The 27,502-nt window shown below is 45.6% G+C and overlaps 1 protein-coding gene across 5 annotated transcripts in view; it reads right to left on the bottom strand.

Moving 5' to 3' along the window:
• RHOBTB2 (Rho related BTB domain containing 2) overlaps positions 1 to 27,502 on the bottom strand; it is a 222,118-nt gene that overhangs the window by 17,349 nt on the left and 177,267 nt on the right. For all 5 annotated transcript variants that reach the window (XM_069214057.1, XM_069214060.1, XM_069214059.1 and 2 more), the window contains 2 exons: positions 6,100 to 6,250; positions 4,910 to 4,998 (listed from right to left, as the gene is read on the bottom strand). In XM_069214057.1, the coding sequence (XP_069070158.1) occupies positions 4,910 to 4,998; positions 6,100 to 6,250 (240 nt within the window). The remainder of the gene's footprint in view (positions 1 to 4,909; positions 4,999 to 6,099; positions 6,251 to 27,502) is intronic.

Below are 27,502 nucleotides of genomic sequence, written 5' to 3'. Positions count from 1 at the left end.
TTGCTTGGCAGTAGAAAACAAACCTTTTCCATTTATTAGCATAACAATGCCTTGTTGTCGGTTTTCTTGCCTGTTTAATGACTTCCATACACTCATTTGAAAGGTTTAGATAGCCAAATTCTAAGACTTCAGGAGCCAGATTGCTAGGTTGAGCGATGCTGGATTGGGGTGTCTGATCTGTTGTTTGTGTTGTGTTAACAGATCTGGTCTGTTTAGTAGTTTGATGTGAGGTACTACTGAGAAGTTCAACAGTGTGGTGTACCACGGTTGGCGGCCCACGTTGGTGCTATGAGTATTAGTTTGAGTTTGTTTTGACTCAGTTTGTTGACTAGGAAAGGAATCAGTGGGAGACGGGGAAAAGCATAAGCAAATATCCCTGACCAATTGATCCATAGAGCATTGCCCTTGGACTGACAGTGTGGGTACCTGGATGCGCAGTTTTGGCATTTTGCGTTTTGTTTTGTTGCGAACAGATCTATGTCTGGTGTTCCCCAGCGGTAACAGTATTCCTGTAGAATCTGGGGATGTATTTCCCACTCGTGAGTTTGCTGGTGATCTCGACTGAGATTGTCGGCTAACTGATTGTGAATGCCTGGTATATATTGCGCTATCAGGCGAATGTTGTTGTGAATTGCCCAATGCCAAATTTTTTGTGCTAGAATGCATAGTTGTGACAAGTGTGTCCCCCCGTTTGTTTAGATAGTACATTGTTGTCATATTGTCTGTCTTGACAAGAATGTGTTTGTGGACTAGAAGGGGTTGAAAGGCTTTTAGTGCTAGGGAGACCGCTAGTAGTTCCAAGTGATTTATGTGTAGTTGTTTTTGTTGATTGTCCCATTGTCCTTGTATATTGTGATTGTTGAGGCGTGCTCCCCACCCAATCATCAAAGCATCTGTTGTGAGAATGGCGCGAGGCACCGGGTCTTAAAATGGCCGCCCTTTGTTTAAATTTACAGGGTTCCACCATTGAAGCAAAAAGTGTGTTTGGCGGTCTAAAAACACTAGATCCTGAAGTTGACCCTGTGCCTGCGTCCATTGTTTTGCTAGGCACTGCTGTAAAGGCCGCATGTGTAGCAGTGCGTTTGGGGCAATAGCGATGCATGACGCCATCATGCCTAGAGTTTCATGACAAATCTGACTGTGTACTGGTGATTTGCTTGTATGTTTGATACCATAGTTTGAAATGATTGAACTCTTAGTGGGCTTGGAGTGGCAATTGCTCTTTGTGTGTTGAGTGTTGCTCCCAAGTATTGTTGTAGTTGGGATGGTTGCAGGTGAGATTTTTGGTAACTTATAGAGAAGCCTAGTTTGTGTAGGGTATCTATTACATACTGCGTGTGATTTTGACACTGGTGTTGAGTGTTGGCTTTTATTAGCCAATCGTCAAGATATGGGAATACATGCATGTGATGTCTCCATTCATGAGCTGTTACTACAGCGAGGCATTTTGTAAATACCCTGGGCGCTGTTGTTATCCCGAAGGGCAGTACCTTGAATTGGTAATGTTTGCCCTGTATGACAAATCTGAGGTATTTTCTGTGAGAGGGTGGATGGGTATATGGAAATACGCATCTTTTAGATCCAGTGTTGCCATGTATTCTCCATGTTTTAGTAAGGGAACTACATCTTGTAGTGTGACCATGTGGAAATGTTCTGATTTGATGAAGAGGGTTAATGTCCTGAGATCTAAAATTGCTCTTAGTGTTTTGTCTTTTTTGGGAATAAGGAAATATAGAGAATAAACCCCTGTTCCTTTTTGGTGGTGAGGTACTAGTTCTATGGCTTGTTTTGTTAGAAGTGCTTGTACCTCTATTTGTAACAGGTCTAGATGTTGTGCCAACAGTTTGTGCGCTCTTGGGGGAACATCTGGAGGGAAATGTGTGAACTCTATGCAGTAACCATGTTGGATAATTGATAGAACCAATGTGTCCGTGGTTATGCCTGACCAATGTTTGTGGTAAAGTGTTAATCTTCCCCCCACTGGTGATGTGTGTTGGGTAAGTGTGACCGTGGAGTCACTGTTTGTTGCTGGGGGCCTGCTTGGTAGGCTGAAACTTTCCCCTTGATCTTGGGAATTGTCCCCTGGATAATCCACAAAACCCCCCTCTCTGGTATTGGGGCTGGTAGGTGGATTTTGCTTGAGAGGTGGATGCCTCTGAAGGTTGCTGTCTAAAACCTCCCCTAAATTGTGGTTTTCTAAATGTCCCTGTCAGTGTCTTTCTTTATCTTTTTGATGGCTGTGTCCACTTCCACTCTAAACAGTTGCTGCTGATTAAACGGCATGTTTAACACTGCCTGCTGTATTTCAGGTTTGAATCCTGAGCTTCGTAACAAAGCATGTCTCCTGATTGTGACTGCTGTGTTTACAGTTCTTGCGGCAGTGTCAGCAGAGTCCAGTGCCGAACAAATCTAATTGTTGGCGATGGCTTGCCCTTCCTCTACTACTTGTTGAGCCCGTTTCTGATACGCCTTAGGTAGATGCTGAATGATGTCACTCATTTCATCCCAGTGAGCTCGGTCGTAACGAGCGAGGAGTGCTTGCGAATTTGCAATACGCCACTGGTTGGCAGCTTGCGACGCCACTTTCTTTCCCGCTGCGTCAAACTTGCGACTTTCTTTATCAGGGGGTGGTGCATCTCCTGATGATTGCGAGTTTGCACGTTTCCTTGCGGCACCAACCTCTACAGAGTCCGGTGGTTGCTGCTGTGTAATGAACACTGAGTCCGACAGGGGTGGTTTGTACTTTTTTTTCCACCCTCGGAGTGACGGCTCTTCCCTTAACCGTCTCTTGAAATACTTGCTGTGCATGCTTAAGCATGCCTGGTAGCATAGGCAGGCTTTGGTATGATGCATGCGTGGAAGCCAGGGCATTGATAAGGAAGTCATCTTCCAATGGTTCGAATGCATACTGACATTATGGAATGTCACAGCCCTGGCCAAGACTTGGGTATAGGAGGTGCTATCCTCTGGTGGAGATGGTTTTGAGGGGTAGCACTCAGGGCTATTGTCCGTGGCAGGGGGATCATAGAGGTCCCATCGATCTACATCATCTTGTGTTTGCACAGTATGTGTGTGTGACTGTGCAATGGGTGTGCCAATTGGTGACCCTGTCCTTTGTGGCGAACGTGGTGGCGATATTTCTGGAGAGAAATGGCGAGTTGGTGATTTCTCTCTAGCCACTTTAGCTCTTGGCTGATCAGTCTCAGTCTCTGTTTGTGGTTGAAAAGCCAACTTTCTCTTAAATTTGAGAGGAGGGGCAGTTTGAATTTCTCCAGTATCCTTATGGATCTGTATTCTTGCTTGAGTTTAGTCAAACTCTTCAATGTCCAGCTTTTCTTCAAACCTGTGCTTCTCCTTCAGTTGTTTGGAGAGCCCATGTTCCTCTGTATAAGAGATCTATTTCGGCTCCGAAGCCAGTTTTCTCAGCACCGAAATGCCCAGGGTGATGGTTGGCCTCAGCTCCGAAAGGCTCTTTCGAGGCTTAGTGGCTTTGACAAGGCGGTGTCGGCTTTTTTCGACGCCGGTATCTCGGCTCGAGTCGGAAGACTTCGGCACGATTTTGTTCTTTTTTTTGGTGCCGAAGGTGTTGCTTGGTCACCGCTTTTTTTATGGGTCGAGCCATGGCCTTCAGGCAGTGGCGTCCCCGAGGCCTTTTGTTTTTTCGGCTGACTTTGGGGTTGGGTCGGGACAGGCTTACTCACGTTTTGGCCCGCTGTCGGGGGTCGTCCGTCGGAGTCGTCCGATTCCGATCCTTGAATGGAGATAGCCATCTCCTCCTCTTCGACATCGAGGTGTTGCGACAATTTCAACGCCATCTGCATGCGTCTCGCCCTCCGATCTCTTAAGGTCTTTGTTTTACTGAAATGCCTTGCAGGCCTCGCAAGTATCCTCTCTGTGCTCCGGTGACAGACGCAGATTACAGACCCGATGCTGGTCTGTGTATGGATACTTAGCGTGGCACTTCGGACAGAAGCAGAAGGGGGTCCAGTCCATGAGGCTTCGACGACGGGTGTGGTCGGGCCGACTAGGCCGCGGCTGGGCTCGGAAGCCCCGAAGGGCCACCAAGTCGGTTGTCTTGTCGGTGCCGATGTATCGATAGAAGATCTTTCCCGAATACAACAATACCGAAGTTTTTTTGATGATTTTAATACTTTCCCGATTCGAATCACGGAACGAAGAGGAATACGTCCGAACCCGATGGCGGAAAGAAAACAATCTAAGATGGAGTCGATGCCCATGCGCAATGGCGCCGAAAGGGAGGAGTCACTCGGTCCCGTGACTCGAAAAGACTTCTTCGAAGAAAAACAACTTGTAACACTCCGAGCCCAACACTAGATGGCAACAACAGTGCACAGCATGTGTATCTGCAGCTACACATGCCATCGAACATATATCTACACACACACACATACATATCCAGTCAGATTTAAACAATTTGAGCAAACATGTAGGCTTCTTTATTGCCTTAAACGCTGCTTTTCAATGAAGGTTAGTTGGACAAATGTGTGTACTAATGTACAGTGTCTATAGTTTTTGTTCTTTGTTGCCTCTTGGTACATTCAACAGCTCTGGATGGGGGATGTATACAGGCGCAGAGGCACAGGCCCCACCTGGGCCCCTTCTTGAGTTGCCAATGCAGGAGGTCAGGGTCAAGAATGTACTGCCTAGTGCAATAAGAGCAGGCTGAGGACTCAGCAGAAGTGTGCTTTCAGACCTCTTCATAAATGTAGGAATTCTTTGCAAGTCTTACTGTGGGAAAGTGACTTTTAGAGGATCGGTCCTGTAAGCAGAGATCCAGTGGACAAGAACCTGCCCAAGGGAGGAAACAGGAACAGGAAGAGTCCTCAGAGCTGTCACAACTGATGGAATGCATTTTTAAATAACAGACCACATAATATTTCATTCCTACCTGAGCCAGTTCGAGGAAGACTAGCACATCCCCGTCTATGTCCACTTGCATCTGGGCAGCCTCCATCAGGCCTGTCACAGTGTACTGCTCTGGAAGACACAGACAGCATGTATGAGATCGTGAAACAGAGGAGACGAGGGCCAGACACAAGACATCAAGAGTGCAATAGAGACAAAGAAACAGGGTGCAAGATAAAAGGCACACTGTGTGAGTCCAAGATGTAGAAACAGAGTGTAAGTTGAGTAGGAAGTTTTGTCTTGCTTCATGCCAAGCTCAGGTGTGTTAGAGGTACCTGGGCTGTGTAAAGGTTGTCCATATGAAGTTGAGCAGAAGTGAAACACCCTTGAAGGAAAAAGCAGTTTGTACCACCCGCTGCCAAACTGGGGGGAACTACATTAGGCATGGTCATGGAGTGTGCATGGAGTTTTACTCAATCTACTCGAACACCCCAAGATCAACATATCTTTATGTGGACTTTGAAATCTGTAGACAGACTGTAGACTAGGATGAGCAGTCTCTCACATCTACCCTGCACCCAACTTGCTCAGTCAGTGGTCAGCACTTTGTCTACTAAACTGACTTGGAAAATCTCAAAAAACCTTTGGATTTCACAAAACGTTTCTCTATTGCTTGCTACAGGAGTATCCCTACATTCTAACTGACTGAGGAAGATGCCTGCATCCCAATAAGGAGACGTTTGTGCATTTTGTTCACTCAAACACTTTTGACGCACTGCTACACAAATGGTTATGGTTATAACTACCCAGCTTGGAAGCCCTTTCTCTCTTCTGTTGATTTGTAGTTGATTCTTAGGAATAAAGAGTAGATTTTACCAAATAAACGCAGGATGAATATTTAACTTTGCTTGAAGCTATACTTCACTATGTCACAATGTAGCTCAACAAAGGTCTGTGAGCTTCAGGAGAGCATGGCCCTTCAGTTTGACAGCATGTAGCTCTTCCTTATAAAGTTAGCTTGTTCAACTCATGATACTTCTGGTACTTGAAGAGAGAAGGGCACCTACATGTACATGAATGAAGTGGGAGAAATACAATCACATCAAGAAAGAGGGCAGATGCAAGCACACATTAAGATATAGACACACCAAGACTGCATGATCTGTGCATACATACACACACAACAGAATGGCAGGCACTATGCACACTTGTGACATAGACAATGTTGGCTACCTGTGAGGGCCACCAGGTGGGGAAGGCACAGGCGGTTAGCAAGGATAATGAGTTCAATGGCATCCAGGTCTGGGCATGCACTGAACTGCCCAGTGTAGAGGTACTCGAGCACCGCCCGCATGCAGCTCCTGGTAGTGTACGGGATCAGCACCTGAAGAAAGAGCACAGCTGGGTCAGTAAGGCACATCAGAATATGCATGTTAATCTCTGGTCCCCAACATGGTTTAGCTGTGGGTCTCCTGGTGGAATGCATATTTCCACCAAGAACCGCCATGAAATCACTGCATGGACATTAGGGATAAAACCCCATCCCATATGGAAACAGCACAGATATTCTTTGAAATCAATGCAGCCCCTACCTGCTGGGAATCAGCAAAAGAACCCTGAGACAGCAACTAAACACCTGCCAGCCTGGGGGTCAGCAAGGTGATCTGAGATCAACACAGCCTGCTACCCTCCTTAGGGATTAGCAAGGGCACCATTTGAAATCAACAAAGCCCCCATCTACTCCGTGGGAACCAGACGAAGTTTAAGTGAAATTATCACAGCTCCAATATGCCTGGAATCAGCACAACAGGGTTCAGAAGAGGGACTTCCAGTGAGTCCTGGAAATCAGCAAATGATTATGGTATTGGCACAGGGGCCCTCAACCTCAAAGAATCTGCATAAGGACTTCAAGCTCACCGCCATTCTATGTCAATTTGCTGAAAAGTATTTGCCAGAGCCATTTCAGCTAAGAATTTTGGTTAAATAAAATGCCTAAAATATTATATTCTTTTATTTTTTTTAAAGAGACGCTGCACTCTTTGGGCCTGATTAACAAAGGTAAACTTACACTTTTGTGTAAGTTATTTTTTTTTGTAATTCACAAAGCAATTTTATAAGTAGTATCTTGTTCCTATCTTTTTACGTGTAGTCTCTGCCACGAGTCGGAGACTTTACAGTTGTAAAGACGCTACTTGCAAAATTCCTTGATAAATTGAAGGATAATCAAAAACTTCCAGAAAAGTGTAAGTCTACCTTTGTGAATCAGGCCCATTTTCTTGTTCTCATCCACCATCACTCCTATGTGCCATCTAGTTGCAGGGATGTGATTTACTGACTTTGGATTTCTGCTGAGTGCTCTGATTTTTCTTTTGCTGCACATTTATGTCTGGTGGCTGGCCACCGCCATTGTACGATCTATCTAGTCTCCAACTTTAGGAATAGATGGAACGCTCCATATCAGGCATGATGGAAATGAAAAGTGTGCTGCTCCTTATTTGCCCATTACTTGTGTTAGTCTTAAATCCTAGACGTGCTTCCCCTAATCTCCTGCACTGGATCAAAATCACATTTCTGAAATCCTGAGCATCAGCCTAAACTCTGTGTACTCCATTCACCTGCCACAGCAATATTGTAGGCAGTTTTGTTCTTTTTCAGTGTGCTCGAGTATTAATTACAATAAATGAGATATAGAGGACCACTACAGCTACAACAGGGTGAGCAAACAAAGTATTACCTTACCCATCAGTGATACAACATGGATCCTGAGTATTATGGCAAGGATCTATAGAATCACATTCTGGATCCAAAAGATCAATACAGGTCTCTCCGGGATCAGAATTTGGCCCCTTGAATATGAAATAGCACTTCAAACAGTGACTCCATAATCAGCAAAGATATCACAGCCTTCCCAGCATCTGACCCCAACAACGCCACATAGATACTAGGGAAGAGAACTCAACAGAGTCTGGGAATTCAGATAAGGCCCATTAGGATCGCAGCATGGACCCTAGGAATTACCAGCTGGACACCCAAGAACCATGTTATGATCACCAGTGGGTAACGGTGCATGAAACCCATTAGGGATCATCAGTGGGGCACCCAGTAAGACTACATGGACCCAAGGTGTCAGTGAGACATCCAGTAACAATGCATCGACCTAAGGCATATTAAAAGCCTCCACTACTAAGACCCACAATATCTGCACAGGGAGACCCAAGGTCATTTCAGAGAACCCAGAGATCATCAGGAACACCTTTGTGATAATTTAATATAGGTTGCTTATCTTTACAGGGACCTTAGGATCAGCAAAGGTTCATAAAGAATCTGTATTTGTAGATCAGATGTCAGACTACTGACCAGTATGATCACTGCATATAAAACACAGTGATCCCAAAGGTCAGCACAGAAACAGAAAAGATTGTGGATATACTACTGAGCATGACCGAGTTCCATAAAATAGACACAGGATTTCACTGTTATCGCTAAACATATCACAAAGGGATCTATGCACTGCACAGAGACCCCATGAGCCAGTGATCAACAATGGACACATTCACTTTCTAAAGTCACAACGAAATCTAATCAATTGCACAAAAAAACATGCTCAATAAAGCCTCTCCTCAAGATCAGCAAATGTGTTTCTTATATCAGTACTCTCTCACTTCTCTCCAGACAAGCATCCCAGTAATCATCCCAGGGACAAACAAATCCACACAGGGATCCAATAGGCTGTTTTCTTATCTTTCATGCATCCACCTCTCATGAATATCTTTTTGTAGTGTAGGATGTGGCTGTGGTATTGTGATTGCTGATAGTTTTTAGTATGACAGCCTGCTTCAACGTCAGTATATTTTTGCAGTTGTTAACATGTTATTCCTCTTTCTTCATGTCCTTCTGTTACTGCTCATCGGTCTCCTGCCACCTCCTTTTATTGTGTTCACTGGGGCACCTAGTCAGCTATTAAGCGTTTGCATTATTTTCTGAATTTCCTCGACTCTTTACTAGGTATGACCTGCGTGGTATGACCCACAGTTGGTGTTGCTCCCTTTTTGCTTCCAGGAATCCCCCAGTGTGTTAGGATGATTGTAGTGTTACTGTTGCCCTGTTTAGATCTCTTGAATCTTTTGATCACCTCTATGGGGGCATACCTCAGCCAGTTTGTTTGGTATCCACTCTAGAGATAGAAGATGCCAGCTATCCTGGCTCACCATTCCATTATGTTGAAGGAAGCAATCCTTATGATTCAACAAATGTTCTGGTCTTAAAGATATTCAGAACCACATTGTCTACTCAATATCTCAGCTAGGAGAGGTATGGAATTGCCATGAATTCCTTCTGCCCATTTTGCCCTGGTGTCCTGAATTCTCCTGATGTGAAACTGACTACCTCGCTCTCAGAAAGGTTCTTTGCATGCTCTATGTTGTGTGACATACTTTTAAATTGGCATTTAGATTAGCTATTTCAAAGTACCTGCAATAATTTTCAGTCATGAGTAGACACGAACTGACGTTACCCAGAACCTTGTCGGCTGCCAAAAACTGCCAGGGTTTTTTGCAGCTGCTCACATGCACCACACCCATGAATGTAACCTCAATAGGGTAAACTGAACTAAAAATGTCATTGCCTACTTTCCTACATACATCTGACAAATAGGTATAGAGTAATACCCAGTGAGGGGTTGCACATGACTCGGATTATACTGATCTTCGACCAAACTGATGAGCACCTTAGGCCATTCGGTCAGTGAAGTAGCCAGAGTGTCATAGGCCTTAATACATGCAGGGTAAATAGATCCCAGACTTCCAGATGGTACGGGTCAGTCAATGAATCTTTATTTGGAGCCGATAACACCCCATGAAAGATAAAATACACAAACATTTAAAAATGAAAAATAAATAAAAACCCTATATTTTGGGCAGTTTACGATAACATGAATTGAACTGCATAATATGGAGACATTAAATGCTAGTATTAAAACACAGTTGTGACAGAGGGCTGAGATGGACTGCAGACTGGGAAGACAGAATCTCCCTATATGCAGATGACATCCTGCTCTATGTTGCTGACCAGATGTTAACTTTTTTCCATCGGTATTCCAGTTATACAATTAACTGGAACAAGGCTCTGATTTACCTCCTTCATGTAGCTACTCCACACTTACCCAGAGGCTGTGCAGGCCGTGTTGTCACAAAGGGGTTCTGCTACTTGGGGATCTATATTGTAGGAAAGTACCATCTTGCCTGGCATGTTACCCCCATTTTCACTGTATGTATGTTTGTTTTTGCCCTTGTGTCACTGGGATCCTGCTAGGCAGGACCCCAGTGCTCATAGTGTATGGCCTGTATGTGTTACCTGTGTGGTGCCTAACTGTATCACTGAGGCTCTGCTAACCAGAACCTCAGTGTTTATGCTCTCTCTGCTTTCTAAAATTGGCACTGATGGCTAGTGACTAATTTTACCAATTCTCATTGGCACACTGGTACACCCATATAAATCCCTTGTACATGGTTCTGAGGTACCAATGGTATTGGGGTTCCAGGAGATCCCGATGGGCTGCAGCATTTCTTTTGCCACCCATAGGGAGCTCAGACAATTCTCACACAGTACTGCCACTGCAGCCTGAGTGAAAAACGTCCATGTTATTTCACAGCCATTTTTCACTGCACATAAGTAACTTATAAGTCACCTATATGTCTAACCCTCACTTGGTGAAGGTTAGGTGCCACGTTACTTAGTGTGTGAGCACCCTGGCACTAGGTATAGAGTAATTCCCCGAACTTTGTGAGTGCAGGGACACCATTACACGCGTGCACTGCACATAGGTTACTACCTATGTGTAGCGTCACAATGGTAACTCCGAACATGGTCATGTAAAATGTCTAAGATCATGGAATTGTCACCCCAATACCATTCTGGTATTGGGGGGACAATTCCATGATCCCCAGGGTCTCTAGCACAGAACCCGGGTACTACCAAACTGCCTTTCCGGAGTTTCTACTGCAGCTGCTGCTGCTGCCAACCCCTCAGACAGGATTCTGCCCTCCTGGGGTCTGGGCAGCACAAAGGATTTCCTCTGAGAGAGGGTGTTACACCCTCTCCCTTTGGAAATAGGTGTGAAGGGCTGGGGAGGAGTAGCCTTCCCTTCAGCCTCTGGAAATGCTTTGATGGGCACAGATGGTGCCCATCTCTGCATAAGCCAGTCTGCACTGGTTCAGGGATCCCCCAGCCCTGCTCTGTCGCGAAACTGGACAAAGGAAAGGGGAGTGACCACTCCCCTGATCAGTACCTCCCAGGGGAGGTGCCCAGAGCTCCTCCAGTGTGTCCCAGACCTCTGCTATCTTGGATTCAGAGGTGTTGGGGCACACTGGACTGCTCTGAGGGGCCAGTGCCAGCAAGTGACGTCAGAGACCCCTCCTGATAGGTTCTTACCTCTCTTGGTAGCCAAACCTCCTTTCTTGGTATCCAAACCTCCTTTTCTGGCTATTTAGGATCTCTCCTCTGGGCTATTCCTCAGATAACGAATGCAAGAGCTCACCAGAGTTCCTCTGTTCTTCCTTCTTTGACTTCTGCCAAGGATCGACCGTTGACTGCTCCAGGACGCTTGCAAAACAGCAACAAAGTAGCAGGACGACTACCAGCAACACTGTAGCGCCTCGTCCTGCCTGCTTTCTCAACTGTTTCCTGGTGGTGCATGCTCTGAGGGCTGTCTGCCTTCACCCTGCACTGGAAGCCCAGAAGAAATCTCCCGTGGGTCGACGGAATCTTCCCCCTGTTAACGCAGGCACCAAAAGACTACATCACCGGTCCTCTGGGTCCCCTCTCATCCTGATGAGCGTGGTCCCTGGAACACAGGAGCTGGGTCCAAGTGTCTGCCACAGTCCAGTGGCCCTTCTGTCCAAATTTGGTGGAGGTAAGTCCTTGCCTCCCCACACCAGACAGCAAACCTGTGTACTGAAGGATTTGCAGCTGCTCCGGCTTCTGTGCACTTCTCCAAGGATTCCTTTGTGCACAGCCTAGCCTGGGTCCCCAGCATTCCGTCCTACAGTGCTCAACCCGCTGAGTTGGACTCCGACGTCGTGGGACTCTTCTTTTGTGACTCTGAGTTCACAGAACTTCCAAGTGCCTGCTCCGGTACCTCTGCGGGTGCTGCCTGCTTCTGCGGGGGCTCTCTGAGTTGCTGAGCGCCCCCTCTGTCTCCTCCTCCAAGGGGCGACATCCTGGTCCTTCCTGGTTCCCAGCAGCATCCAAAAACCTCTACCGCGATCCTTGCAGCTAGCAAGGCTTGTTTGCGGTATTTCTGTGTGGAAACACTATATCCAATATCCAGCACGCCGTGGAACATCTTCCATCCAAAGGAGAAGTTCCTAGCCCTTTTCATTGTTGCAGAATTTTCGCCTTCTTCCACTCGGAGGCAGCCCTTTTGCACCTTCATCCAGGGTTTTCTGGGCTCCTGCCCCCCCTGGACACTATTGCGACTCTTGGACTTGGTCCCCTTCCTTTTCAGGTCCAGGAATCCGTCTTCAGTGTTTTGCTGGTGCTCGTGGTTCTTGCATAATCCCCCTATCACGACTATTGTGTCTTTTTGGGATAGTAGGGTAACTATACTCCTAGTTTCTAGGGTCTTGGGGTGGGGTATTTTGGACACCCTTACTGTTTTTTTACAGTCCCAGCGACCCTCTACAATCTCCCATAGGTCTGGGGCCCATTTGTGATTCGGATTCCACTTTTGGAGTATATGGTTTGTGTTGCCCCTAGACCTATGTTTACCTATTGCATCCCATTGTGATTCTACATTGTTTGCACTACCTTTCTTACAGTTACTTACCTGTTTTTGGTTTGAGTACATATAACTTGTGTATATTAGTTACCTCCTAAGTGAGGGTATTCTCTGAGATACTTGTGGCATATTGTCATAAAAATAAAGTACTTTTACTTTTAGTAACTCTGAGTATTGTGTTTTCTTATGATATTGTGCTATATGATATAAGTGGTATAGTAGGAGCTTTGCATGTCTCCTAGTTCAGCCTAAGCTGCTTTGCCATAGCTACCTTCTATCAGCCTAAGCTGCTAGAAATACCTCTATTCTACTAATAAGGGATAACTTGACCTGCCACACGGTGTAAGTACCACAAGGTACCCACTATAAGCCAGGCCAGCCTCCTACATATATGACCAGGGACCCGCATACCTTCTACCTCAAGCCAACACTTGTGCGTTTACAGAGAGATATAAAGCACTGGCGGACCTTGCTACTGTGACACCTAGGGAAGGCGACCTGATTTAAAATGATAGCTCTGCCCTGTATTTTGTACGTGCTTTAAAAAACACCTTACGCAGCCCTAAAGGCCTATTTGCAAGTGGTATAAACTGAAACCCATACGTTACTCTAGGATGGGGTCCCTTCCGCATAATCCTCAAGAAATTGATAGGGGCTGGTATGTCTTGCGGAACATACAGCAATATTATTGGGAAGCGCAACTTTTTAATTGACATTAGGTCTACCTCCAGGAGGACGAGCCAGCCTATCAGATGGACAGGAGGAAATAGGAACTGTACTTTTAAGGTTTACATGTCCACGTAATGAAAAACTCCTAATTTAATTTTTTTATGCTGAGAGGCCTCCTTCTCCCACAGGATAACACAGGGTTACCTTAGTACATTTAATAAGTCCTAACTTGTGACTGGGAGCAGGTAGAAATGTCAAGTTTCAACTCAAGTGAATTGTGTTTTAAAATCAATTAATGGTAAAGTTGGATTTTAGATTACAATTTTGAAAATGCCACTTTTAGAAACTTTCTAAGGCCTTCTAGGAGTTTCCAGCTGCCTGGGCCTGTTAACTGCTTCCCCACCAGGAATGTTTATTGAGCCCAGTCAGTGAACAATACGGCCTGGATGTTGCTGGGAGAGGGCGATCCTGCCACGGTTGGAGGGGTGGAGCTACTTCCTGTCCCAATTAAGGGGCTGCCTCAAGTACACTCACAAAGGACCTGACACCAGACAATTATTATCCCAAATTCCTTGGAGTCTGGGCAGTGAGAAAGGAAATTCCAGTACCGAACCATCTGTGGTGAAATACTCTAAACATTTCTTCCACTTCAAAGCTGGCACCAGGTATAACTAAGGGAACCTCAAGCCCACTCTTCAGTATGCTCCTGAACATTCAGAAAACTACAAAAAGACTGCCTTGTACTCCAGAAGATTGCACTGCTGCTCGAGGCCTGCCTTATGTTTCAGACGATAGCCCTGCTGCCACCAGTGGACTGTCTTGCTGCGTAAAGCCCACTTTGCTCTTCAGAGAACTTCCCTGCTGCTTTAGGCCTGCCATGTTCTTCAGAGGACTGCCTTGATGCTTGAGGTCTCCTTTGATGCATGAAAAAGAGAGGACCATCTCCTTGAACCTGGGACTACTAGACTGACTTCAAGGGTCATTTGGCTGACCTGCCATTCTGAGCTATAGGAACACAGCAAGCTTCAGAGGCCTCCTTGCAACTGCCCATTTGACCTGCTGCAACTGGCCCTGCCTGGACCTGCAACTGGACCTGTCTGAAGCCCTGCTGGACTCTGCTGGAGCGAGTTCCTGATCCCCAAGAGGTGCCTCCCCAGGTGCTGGGCCCTTGACTGGCATCAGTTGAGCTCGTCCTGTGCAAATACTGAGGTTTAGAACTCTTTGCGTTGGACTTAAGAAGGAAACTTTTTCAGCAGGATTAACTGGTCTTTGTATCCAGCCCCCGCACTGCATCACCATCATATTAAACTTGTGACTTTGTCCCGGTCTAACATTATCAGATACCCACAGGTAGCGCTTTCTGCTTGTTGTCACTATTTTTACTTAAACCTTTAAAATTGCATATTTTCATTTCTACTGCTTGCATTTAATTTGTTTTGGTATCATCGTATTCATTGCATGTACTGTAGTCTTCTAAGTTGGTGTGGGCAGTCTCTTGTATCGAGGTATCATGTTACTGTGGTTTGTATGCTGCATAAATGCTTAATACAGTGCCTCTAAGCTATGCCTGACTTCACTTGTGCCAAGCTACCAGACAGTTAGGCACAGATTAATTTAGAGACGTTTGTGGTTCACCCTGACAAGGACTGTGGTTGTTGCCTGAGTAGGGTTTCCACCATCAACGAATAATCCAATTTCTTACACTAAGTATTTAAATTTACCCAGTGCAACCTCTGGATTATTTTGGTATTGGCTGTTTTCATTTTATTACTGAGATATGGCCACAATCTGGCACTCCCGTTTGTCTTTTCGTCAGATTTTAGGATGCACCTTTCTTCATGGGCACATTACCAGTATGCATGCGTGTTTCATTTGTGTTTTGCCCTTGTTTTATCTTAAACAAATGTCTTGTCCACAATGACATCTACACTCTCCATCCTGCAAACTGTCTTTTGTGCCATTTATTTCACTATTTCATGCAGTGTGATGATTCTGTTATCCTGGTGACTCTCCATCTGAGCTTAAGCAGCTTTCTTCACCGAGCAGAAGCAGTCATATCAAGACTGCACTTTGTGCATGTTAAACACTGTTGTGCCATTCATTATGTGTGGTACATCTTATAGGCTGAGAAGACTAAACTACTCTTCTACGTGTGCTTGCTGACAATTATTGATTGAATGCATAATCTAATCAGCTGTTTGATTCCTTGATTCTTCTTTATAGAGTAATTGTTTTTACTCACATCCTATGATCCGCTGTACATTGGTAGTCTTAAATTGCACATTGTCCCCCAGTGTTTACTAGATGGTGTACATTGGTCTGTGTTGGGAACGGCCCTTTCTGTAGAGTTATCCCCAAACTTTTTGCCTTCCTCCTCCTATTTTTCTGACCCTCTTTTTTTCACCTTGGGACTCTGGGCACTTAACCACCTCAAATCAGTGATAAAGTGCATGTGCTCTCTCCCCTAAAACTTGGTATGCTTGTATTACCCCTGTTTGGCATATTCAATTTACTTGTAAGTCCCTTGTAAAGTGGTATACCATATACCCAGGGACTGTAAATGAAATGCTACTAGTGGGCCAGTGGCGCAGATAGTGCCATTCACAGAAGTAGCCTTTCAAACCTGACTCAGGCCTACCACTGCAGTGCCTGCATGCACAGTTTACTGCCACACTGACTTGGCCTTTTAAACTACTTCTTGCCAAGACCTAAACTCCCCTTTTACTACACCTACACCACCGTTAAGGTAGGCCCTGTGGACAGGGTGCTGTGTATGTAAGAGGTAGGACATATACTTTTATGTTTTAAATGTCCTAGTGGTGACAAACAGCCTATTTTGCTTTCCCAACTGTGAAAGCTGCTCCACTCGTTGGTTAGCATTGGGAATTATCATATATATTTTTAAGTGATCATTTCTGGTCTGGAAGGTGTAGAGTGGGCATGATTGATATGTTTAGAATGATAGTGATAGCTTACTGGTGTAGGTGAGAAGGAGGAGGGGCGTATTTACATTTGAACAGGCTTTGTCCCTGCCTCACACAATGGACTGATTTACCCTATATTGAGGTCTGGAGCCACGACTGGGCTGAAAGGGTTTGTGTCACACTTGAAAGGGCTCCTCTGAAGTCACCCCCTGAATAAAGACATTTTGGAGTATAAGTACAGGGGCTCTCACCCCATGATTTTAGAGCATTTTTGGATCTGAGACTGAACCTCTATCAGAAGGACTACTGCACTGCATAAATGACTCATCTGGACTGCTCTTCTGTTGTTGCTCTGCTGCCTGCTACTGGTGGGTGGCTCCCTGACTGTTCTGCAAGGACACTGTGGCGATGCCTGGAGAGATCGCCATCAGGACTGTTGGACTGGATGTGCTGGTCTACCGGCCTACTGCTGCCTGCCCTGTGCTTCCTCCCCAACTCCACCCCTCCCCCCACCCCCCTCCCCACCCCCCCCAAAAGTGTTCTCCCAGGAGCCTAGGATGTGGTGGGGACTGGTTGTGCTCCTAGCCTCTACAGGTATAGCGCCTGGGGAGCCCTTCATTTTCCACAAGTTGATACCTGGTGTAGGGAGGGCCCCTCATCTTTCCTTTCTGGCTCCACAATCAACGCATGGTGAGCACTGGTTGCTGCTCCTTCTCTTCACACACAGCAGGAAGACATCAAGACCGCTTAGGAACTCGTAAGACTGGCTGATTGTTGTCATTCTCATTTGTGATTGCTGGTTATCATGCAGCGTATGGAACATGTGTCACGTACTTTCTGATGTTCGGTAAAGAATCAGCAGCTTCCCCCTTTGCGACTCATGCTGCCCTGCCATGCATGCTGAGCCACGTTCAGCTGCCGACCCCTGCCGCACTAATACCTTGGGCATTCCTGAAGTGTGGGCAGAAGAAGAACGACAACAGCTGAGCCACATGCTTGTGGCTAGTTGCATCACAGCATCTTCCAATATGGGTGACCCAGCAGGGTCCTTTTACCGTGGGCGGCTTCCTTTTCTCTGGCGTTTCACAGCAGTGGTCAGGGAGGCCATCGAGAGGTCCCGGACACGCTGTGAGTTTGAGGCAGCTTGGAGAATTTTCAACACAGGAACCATTTCGGCAGCTGCACCACGCGTTCAAGGACGGCTGCCTGTCACGGTTAGTGCAGAGAAGAGACATCAAGGTCTCCCCTCGCGCTCGGAAGCGTGTGCGGGCCCAAACTTTCGTATTGGCACATATCTTGGGGGCTCTTGTTCTTTCTTAGTGGCATTGTGGGGGAGGGGAAGAAGTCCTCGAAGGAGGCCTCCACCCGATCAGGAACTGGCCACATGCAGAGACCTTGAAATACTGTAATAGGCATGTCAGTGTTCCTTCGGCCTATGATTTCTGGTTCATCAAATTTAATAGGAGCACAGGTGCGCTGTGCGCTTTAATTTCATGGTGACTGATGGGCTTGGTTCATTAAATGCTGCATTACATGCCCTAGATGTTACTGGTTGTCCTTTTATACCTTGCGCAATGTCCAGGATAATGAGTAGTATATTACCTCACTGCAAAGTATGCATAGTAATGAAAATGTCACTTACCCAGTGTACATCTGTTCGTGGCATCAGTCGCAGTAGATTCGCATGTTCTGCAATAGCTCGCCATCTGGTGTTGGGCCGGAGTGTTACAAGTTGTTTTTCTTCGAAGAAGTCTTTCGAGTCACGGGACCGAGTGACTCCTCCTTTTGTCTCCATTGCGCATGGGCGTCGACTCCATCTTCGATTGTTTTTCCCCCGCAGAGGGTGAGGTAGGAGTTGAATTGTAGTAATAGTGCCCATGCAATGGAGTGACTAAGTATGCACCTATTTAAGGTTGAGATGATACATATATAAATAATTGAAGGTAACTTCCAAACTGCTACAGGCTCCCGGGGAGGCGGGTGGGCACATGCGAATCTACTGCGACTGATGCCACGAACAGATGTACACTGGGTAAGTGACATTTTCAGTTCGATGGCATCTGTCGCTGTAGATACGCATGTTCTGCATAGACTAGTAAGCAGTTATTTCCCCAAAAGCGGTGGATCAGCCTGTAGGAGTGGAAGTAGTCTGAAATAATGTCCTTAATACGGCTTGACCTACTGTGGCTTGTTGTGCGGATAACACGTCTACACAGTAGTGCTTGGTGAATGTGTGAGGCGTAGACCATGTGGCTGCCTTACATATTTCTTGCATTGGGATGTTTCCTAGAAAGGCCATGGTAGCACCTTTCTTTCTGGTTGAGTGTGCCCTTGGTGTAATGGGCAGCTGTCGTTTAGCTTTAAGGTAGCAGATTTGGATGCATTTAACTATCCATCTGGCTATTCCTTGTTTTGAAATTGGGTTTCCTGCGTGAGGTTTTTGAAATGCAATAAAGAGTTGTTTAGTCTTTCTGATGTTTTTTGTTCTGTCAATGTAATACATTAATGCTCTTTTGACATCTAATGTATGTAGTGCCCTTTCAGCTACGGTATCTGGCTGTGGAAAGAACACTGGAAGTTCCACTGTTTGATTTAGATGGAACGGTGAAATAACCTTTGGCAAAAATTTTGGATTGGTCCTTAGGACGACTTTATTTTTGTGTAGTTGTATAAAAGGTTCCTGTATAGTAAACGCCTGAATCTCGCTTACTCTTCTTAGGGAAGTAATGGCGATGAGAAATGCCACCTTCCAGGTTAGGAACTGTATGTCGCAGGAGTGCATGGGTTCAAAAGGTGGACCCATAAGTCTAGTTAGGACAACATTTAGGTTCCATGAAGGAACAGGTAGTGTTCTTGGTGGTATAATTCTCCTAAGGCCCTCCATGAATGCTTTAATGACTGGTATTTTATATAGGGAAGTTGAATAGGTAGTTTGCAGGTATGCAGATATTGCTGCAAGGTGAATCTTAATGGAAGAGAAAGCTAGGTTAGATTTTTGTAAGTGAAGCAAGTAACCCACTACATGTTCTGGAGTTGTGTGTAATGGTTGTATTTGATTAATATGGCAGTAGCAAACAAACCTCTTCCATTTACTTGCATAGCAGTGCCTGGTGGATGGCCTTCTTGCTTGTTTTATGACTTCCATACATTCTTGGGTAAGTTGTAAGTGCCCGAATTCTAGGATTTCAGGAGCCAGATTGCTAGATTCAGCGATGCTGGATCTGGGTGTCTGATCTTTTGGTTGTGCTGTGTCAACAGATCTGGCCTGTTGGGCAATTTGATGCAGGGTACCACTGATAGGTCTAGCAGCGTTGTGTACCAGGGTTGCCTTGCCCAAGTTGGTGCTATCAATATGAGTTTGAGTTTGCTTTGACTGAGTTTGTGTACCAGGTAAGGAAGGAGAGGGAGAGGAGGAAAAGCGTAAGCAAATATCCCTGACCAGTTCATCCATAGGGCATTGCCTTGGGATTGTTTGTGTGGGTATCTGGATGCGAAGTTTTGGCATTTTGCGTTCTCCCTTGTCGCAAACAAGTCTATCTGAGGTGTTCCCCAGAGTTTGAAATAAGTGTTCAGAATTTGGGGGTGAATTTCCCATTCGTGGACCTGTTGGTGATCTCGAGAGAGATTGTCTGCGAGTTGATTTTGTATCCCTGGTATAAACTGTGCAATTAGGCGAATTTGGTTGTGAATTGCCCAATGCCAAATTTTTTGTGCTAGCAGGCTTAACTGCGTGGAGTGCGTCCCCCCCTGCTTGTTTAGATAATACATTGTTGTCATGTTGTCTGTTTTGACGAGAATGTATTTGTGAACTATTATTGGTTGGAAAGCTTTTAGTGCTTGAAAAACTGCTAGAAGTTCTAGGTGATTGATATGCAGTTTTGTTTGATGTACGTTCCATTGTCCTTGTATGCTGTGTCGATCGAGGTGTGCTCCCCACCCTGTCATGGAAGCATCTGTTGTTATTACGTATTGTGGCACTGGGTCTTGGAAAGGCCGCCCCTTGTTTAAATTTATGTTGTTCCACCACAGAAGCGAGAGGTAAGTTTGGCGGTCTATTAACACCAGATCTAGAAGGTGACCCTGTGCTTGAGACCACTGTGATGCTAGGCATTGTTGTAAGGGCCTCATGTGCAGTCTTGCGTTTGGGACAATGGCTATGCATGATGACATCATGCCTAGGAGTTGTAATACCATCTTTGCTTGTATCTTTTGTGTTGGATACATGCGTTGTATGATGGTGTTGAAATTTTGAATTCTTTGTGGACTTGGAGTGGCTACTCCTTTTGATGTGTCTATTATGGCTCCCAGGTATTGTTGTACCTTGCGTGGCAGAATTTTGGATTTTGTGAAATTGACGGTGAACCCTAGTTTGAAGAGGGTTTGTATGATATGATTTGTGTGATTTGAGCACTCTATTAACGAATGGGCCTTGATTAGCCAGTCGTCTAGATATGGGAACACATGTATCTGCTGCCTTCTTATGTGTGCTGCGACTACCGCTAGACATTTGGTAAAGACTCTTGGTGCGGTTGTTAATCCGAAAGGCAGTACCTTGAATTGGTAATGTATTCCTTTGAATACAAACCTTAGGTATTTCCTGTGCGATGGGTGTATTGGTATATGGAAATAAGCATCCTTGAGGTCTAAAGTTGCCATGTAGTCGTGCAGTTTTAGCAATGGCAATACTTCTTGTAGTGTGACCATGTGGAAGTGGTCTGATTTGATGAAAGTGTTCACTACTCTGAGGTCTAGGATTGGTCTCAGTGTTTTGTCCTTCTTTGGTATCAGAAAGTACAGTGAGTAAACTCCTGTGTTTATTTGTGTGTTTGGCACTAATTCGATTGCATTCTTTTGCAATAGTGCCTGCACTTCTATCTCCAGGAGATTGGAATGGTGTGTTGTTAAATTTTGTGCTTTTGGTGGTATGTTTGGAGGGAATTGTAGAAATTCTATGCAATAACCATGTTGGATAATTGCTAGAACCCAAGTGTTTGTAGTGATTTCCTCCCATGCTTTGTAATAATGACCTATTCTTCCCCCCACTGGTGTTGTGTGGAGGGGGTGAGTGACCTGTGAGTCACTGTTTAGTAGTAGGGGCTTTGGGGCTTTGAAATCTTCCTCTATTTCTAGGGAATTGCCCTCCTCTATATTGTCCCCGAAAACCTCCTCTATACTGTCCCTGGTAACTGGACGGTGTGGCTTGTGAGGTGCTGGCTTGTGTGCTTTGACCTCGAAACCCCCCTCGAAAGGGCGTTTTACGGAATGTGCTGTAATTCCCTCTGCTCTGCGGGGAGTAGAGTGCGCCCATGGCTTTGGCAGTGTCCGTATCTTTTTTGAGTTTCTCAATCGCTGTGTCCACTTCTGGACCGAACAGTTCTTTTTCATTAAAAGGCATATTGAGAACTGCTTGTTGAATCTCTGGTTTAAATCCAGACGTTCGGAGCCATGCATGCCTTCTGATAGTTACAGATGTATTAATTGTCCGTGCAGCTGTATCTGCAGCGTCCATGGAGGAGCGGATCTGGTTGTTGGAAATGGTCTGTCCTTCCTCGACCACTTGCTTTGCCCTATTTTGTAAGTCCTTGGGCAGATGTTCAATGAGATGTTGCATCTCGTCCCAGTGGGCTCTGTCATAGCGCGCAAGTAGTGCCTGGGAGTTCGCGATGCGCCACTGGTTTGCAGCTTGTGCTGCGACTCTCTTACCAGCTGCATCGAACTTGCGGCTTTCTTTATCTGGGGGTGGTGCATCTCCAGATGTGTGGGAGTTGGCCCTTTTCCTAGCTGCTCCTACAACAACAGAGTCTGGTGGCAGCTGTGTAGTGATGAAAACCGGGTCCGTAGGAGGCGGCTTATACTTTTTTTCCACCCTTGGTGTGATTGCCCTACTTTTGACCGGCTCCTTAAATATGTCTTTTGCGTGCCGGAGCATACCAGGGAGCATAGGCAGGCTTTGGTATGAGCTGTGGGTGGAGGAGAGTGTGTTGAACAAGAAATCATCCTCGACCTGTTCTGAGTGGAGGCTTACATTGTGATATTGTGCTGCTCTAGCCACCACCTGAGAGTACGCGGTGCTGTCTTCTGGTGGAGATGGCTTTGTAGGGTATGCCTCCGGGCTGTTATCTGACACTGGGGCGTCGTATAGGTCCCATGCGTCCTGATCTTGGTCACCCTGGCTCATGGTGGTGTGAGCTGGGGAGTGTGATGGAGTTTGTGCTGGTGAAACGTCAATCACGGGCGGAGGAGAGGGTGGTGGTGTAACTCTTTTCACCACTTTTGGTTGTGGTGTTTGTTCCGTCTGGAACTCCAACCTCCTCTTTCTCCTAATGGGGGGAAGGGTGCTTATTTTTCCTGTCCCCTGCTGAATGAAGATACGCTTTTGCGTATGGTCCACATCAGTTGCTTGTAGCTCTTCCTCAAACCTATGCTTCTGCATTTGGGAGGTTAGCGAGTGCTCTTTTGTATAAGAGCCTGAAGCTGGGTCGCTTGCAGTTTGTTTCGGCATCGAAACTTTGTCTGCGTGTTTTTTCGGCTCCGAGGTGACTTTTTTCCTTTTCGGGGCCGAAACCTCTCGGCGTCGATCTGTTTTGGTGCCGCTGTCTCGGCGTCGAGCCGTGTCCACACCGGCATCTCGGTGTCGAGGCTTGTCTCCAGCACTTTCTCGGTCCCGAGAAGGCTGCGTGCCGGTGTCTCGACCGGAGTCGGACGATCTCGGCACTGTTTGGGCCTTTTTCGGTGCCGACGGTCGGTCACCGAATTTATGGGTCGAGCCATGGCCTGGTGGCAGTGGCGTCCCCTGGGCCTTGTAAATGTTTCTCTGTGTGGTTTTCGACGTCTTACTCACGGTTTGTGTATCGTCGAATCCTTCGGAGTCTGAGTCTTGGATCGAGAAGGTACCTTCCTCTTCCTGTTCCTCGAACTCCCGTTGGGCTGTCGGTGCGGACGCCATCTGAAGTCTTCTGGCTCGACGGTCTCGGAGTGTTTTTCGGGACCGGAACGCACGACAGGCCTCGCAGGTGTCTTCGCTGTGCTCAGGTGACAGGCACAGGTTGCAGACCAAGTGTTGGTCTGTGTAGGGGTATTTATTGTGGCATTTGGGGCAGAAACGAAACGGGGTCCGTTCCATCGGCGTTCTTCAGCACGCGGTCGGGCCGACCAGGCCCCGACGGAGGATCGAAAAACTACCCCGAAGGGCACCGGAGCTCTTCGATCTTCGATGCGGTGTTGAATGTAAGTACGCCGATCCCGAACGCAACAATACCGACGAAAATCTTCCGAAATTAGCTAATTTTCCGTTCCGAAACTCGGAGCGACAGGAACACGTCCGAACCCGATGGCGGAAAAAAAACAATCGAAGATGGAGTCGACGCCCATGCGCAATGGAGACAAAAGGAGGAGTCACTCGGTCCCGTGACTCGAAAGACTTCTTCGAAGAAAAACAACTTGTAACACTCCGGCCCAACACCAGATGGCGAGCTATTGCAGAACATGCGTATCTACAGCGACAGATGCCATCGAACTTATGATTCATATTGTTTTAGCCTAATGTTATATGTAGATAACACAGAAACATATTTTTATATAATCTTGTGTTGACTCTCTTTTGTGGTGTATTTATGGCGTCACTGGTGTGAGTGTGTTGCACAAACACTTTACACATTGCCTCTGGGGATACGCCTGACTGCTCTAAGCCAAACTACCAGGGGTAGAGCACAAGTCTTCTTTGGTGTGTAATTTATTTGCCCTGACTAGAGCGGTGGGTTCTGCTTGGCTGAAGTGCATACACTAGCCAACCATAAACCCCATTTCTAACAGTCTGCAATTTGTTTATGCCCCTGTGTCCAAGCCAAAGTGATTGAGGTGTTGCTCTTCCCTGCATTCAGTTCTTAAGTAGCTGTGTATTCATACAACTCCCCAAGAATTATTACTTCAAGAAAGAGGTGTGCGCCGTCCTCCACTAATCTCTCACTATAGTCCAACCTCTCAGTGAAGTATTGTACCATGGCATATGTTACTGCTACCTGTACATATGTGTCATGTATGTCATACTCCAGCAACATATCAAATGTACTTGCTTGAGTGACAGACTTGAGCGGAAGCAGCACACAACTATCATTCAGGTTGCAACCTCCATTTGCCACAGCAACATGCACTTGTTGGTTTGTGCTCCCCATGCCCTTTTCATTGTTTCTATCTTCCATCCAGTGGTGTGGTTGCTCAACCTTTAAGTCCTGCACCTCTGCTACCTGGGCTTAGGCAACTTTCTTTTTGAGCTTGAAGACAACCTCTTCCATGAACTACTCTGGATTTCTCTTTACTTTATCCGTTTTCTATTTTATGTCCTTAGTCGCAAATTGAACACTCTTCCACCAGATGTCTAAGGAGGTTCAGCTAATCTTCAATGGGCTTTAACAGTGACTAGTTTCTTTCTAGAAGCACTGGGCCATTAAAAAGCAAACATTTTTTGAACTTTTAACACCAAATCTGAACCCAACAGGGCCTGCATAATTTCTTCTGTGAGCTCCTGCACGCTGTATGCTGCTGAGGCTCAGCCTGTATTACTAGGTTCTGGATATGATTTTGAACTTTTTTGATTCTACCTAATGCTTCTAGTTTAGCATAGGTTTTGAAATACAGAGTTACTCTTTGGTACTTGCTAACACCTTCCATCAAAGCTCATTATAGGAGGACATAAATTACCCTGATGCAACCTTGTAGCACTATTAAGGTGCTTATGACTGACAGACCCACACTATACCATCTTCTGTAACACCTGACACCAGATATTCTTCAACTTAATTAATAAACCTGTCTAAATATGTATGTTCATGATGTTTTTATCAGACACGTGCTGGCCCAGGCATTCACCTTCTTACTACCATGGCAACATTGCTGACTGAATGACACTCAGTTTACACAACTCAGACGGATTATTGGACTATTTTATGAGAGCAAAAGGACAACTGTGCAAGCAAGCACTTTATTTACAAAATGTTCTTACTATACTGACAATTTAAATAGTCATACACAAACTGGGTTAGTGAGGCTGGTGGCACCCAGGGGAAGAGCATTTCAGCAGATTCGGCAGATAATAGCCAGTTCCCCTCAATGTGGAAGGCAGTATGTCTAGTAAGGAGTTTGACCAGGGAGAAACTTCTCACTGGGTAAGGAACAGGCAGAAAGACCCAGGCTGAAACGTAGCCGCACAGGTCAGGTGCAAGGCAGCTCCTAGGGAGGTCAGGTGGTAAACAGATTCTCTTCTATAAAGAAGCTGCCTTTTACCTGTACATGTGACCACAGGAAAGTCAGCTCATCCACTAAGTGTTAATTTTTCTATCATATACCCAACAGTTTTGATTTATACATTTATTGTTTTATAATAAGATTATATGGCCAATTTACGCTACAGAATACTGGGTTATCCATAGGGGAAAGGTCAAAGATTTAGCAGAAGACAAGGGTCCTTATTTATTTGTGAAGTCATATGATGTTAGTTTCCCAGTGACGAGGCAATGGAAGATATTTTGAGATTGATTCTCTAGCTCAATCTTTGCTCTAGCACTATGATTACACTGCAAAGATCACACTAGAGGTGGATGGTATACAGAGCATGCTAAAACACGTACTCAAGTTTACTTAATTTTCAGCTTCACATCTAAAGGGAGGATCTTTTATGCTAGGATTTCTTGAACAAGGTCTCAGATGTCTTCTCCCTTCAAAGCCGCTGCCTTGCCATTGAGCAATATACTGATACTTAATTTTATGTGACACCTGAGGCATATATATTGTTCATAACATAACGTGCATTCTCACATTCTTTCGCGTGCACACATGAAACAAAGGGCAATAACACAAATTTAATGCTCTGTATTGCGAATAAGAGCGGATAGCCGCCATCCCACCTGGAACTGCGTGAACCACTTAACTGTTTAAAACGTAATTGTTTCATGCCTAGTGTTTGTACTCTGTTAAATAAATCAATAAAAAGCATTAAAATATATATATATATATATATATATACACACATGTATATATACATACATGTATATATTAATACTCAATTTCTGTTGTTCACTTCTCACTAACAAAGCTGCTAATGGGAGGTCCCCAACCACCAGGAAAGATGGTACAAACAGTACGGGCGCAGTTGATAGTAAAATATTGATCACAAGGGAATGGTTGTCCAAAGCTTTAGATATTCTGCACAGTACACATGTGAAAGGGCTCAGTGTTGCAGTTTGTGAGTAAAGGTAGGAAGGGCGTATGAACCAAACTAGGGGTATTCTCCCCATAATCTTGGAATTCCCATCATCCCCTGTGCACACTTTTCTTGAGGAACAGAAAACCCACATGTTCCCTTTCACATAGCCTTCATACAGGATGTGTTCTTGGGCTATTGTGAGGCTCATTTCGAAGTCCCCCAGCATTCTACCTCGACCCCTGAGATTCATGGGACTTTGCACTGTAGTTCTGCCCTAAGAAAGTGACTGCAGGGACCAGATAATGGATGGAGAATACTTTCTGCCCCAACTAAACCCAGCTTTGGGTGTGTAGGGAGTTTAGTACATCTCAGCTGCCTGGGTATAACAGGGATTAGTGGCATCAGCTCTGGGCCACATCTGCAGATACCTTCCAGAGGCATTCCCTCTCTCTCTTGCTCATATTTACTCAGTTGGTTTTGCTGTTATACACTTCCTCTATCATCTCTTCCTTACTCATTCTCCTTCCCTACCCATCTCACTCGTGCCACAACGTCTTTGATTCCTCCTACCTTTCTTCTCTTTGAGCCCCTCACTCTGTTTTTCCATCTCCCTTGCTCTTTCTCTCTTGAATTCTCCAACTTTCTCATTTCAACTTCTGCTCTCGTCTTTTTCGCTTTCTCCTATTTCCCCTCTCCTCTAGCCACACACCTGGAACAGATGGCCTACTTCACAGCTCTTTTCCTCCAGGCTTGGTGAGATGTGTGATGCTGCTGTGTAAAATGCCTCCTCATCAGTCCTACTTTCCAGCTACTGTTCATGGAAGGAGCCAGAAACCTGCAGCTAAAGGAGGGTTGCTTCTAGCAGAAAGCTGTCCTGCCAGACGGCACAGTATATAGATATACCCTTTCCCACCTGCCTCAGCCAGGTACCTTAATCCAGGAAGGAAACTTGCACCTTAACAAAAGAAGGACACATTGTTCACTTCAAGAAGGATACCTCACCACCAAGATTCCTCATAAGCACAACTCTTGACGAATACACACTAATCCCTAAATCTGCAAAAACAG

This window comes from Pleurodeles waltl, chromosome 11 (assembly GCF_031143425.1).
Source record: "Pleurodeles waltl isolate 20211129_DDA chromosome 11, aPleWal1.hap1.20221129, whole genome shotgun sequence".
Classification (NCBI taxonomy): Eukaryota; Metazoa; Chordata; class Amphibia; order Caudata; family Salamandridae; genus Pleurodeles; species Pleurodeles waltl.
This window is presented reverse-complemented; position numbering and strand designations above follow the sequence as displayed.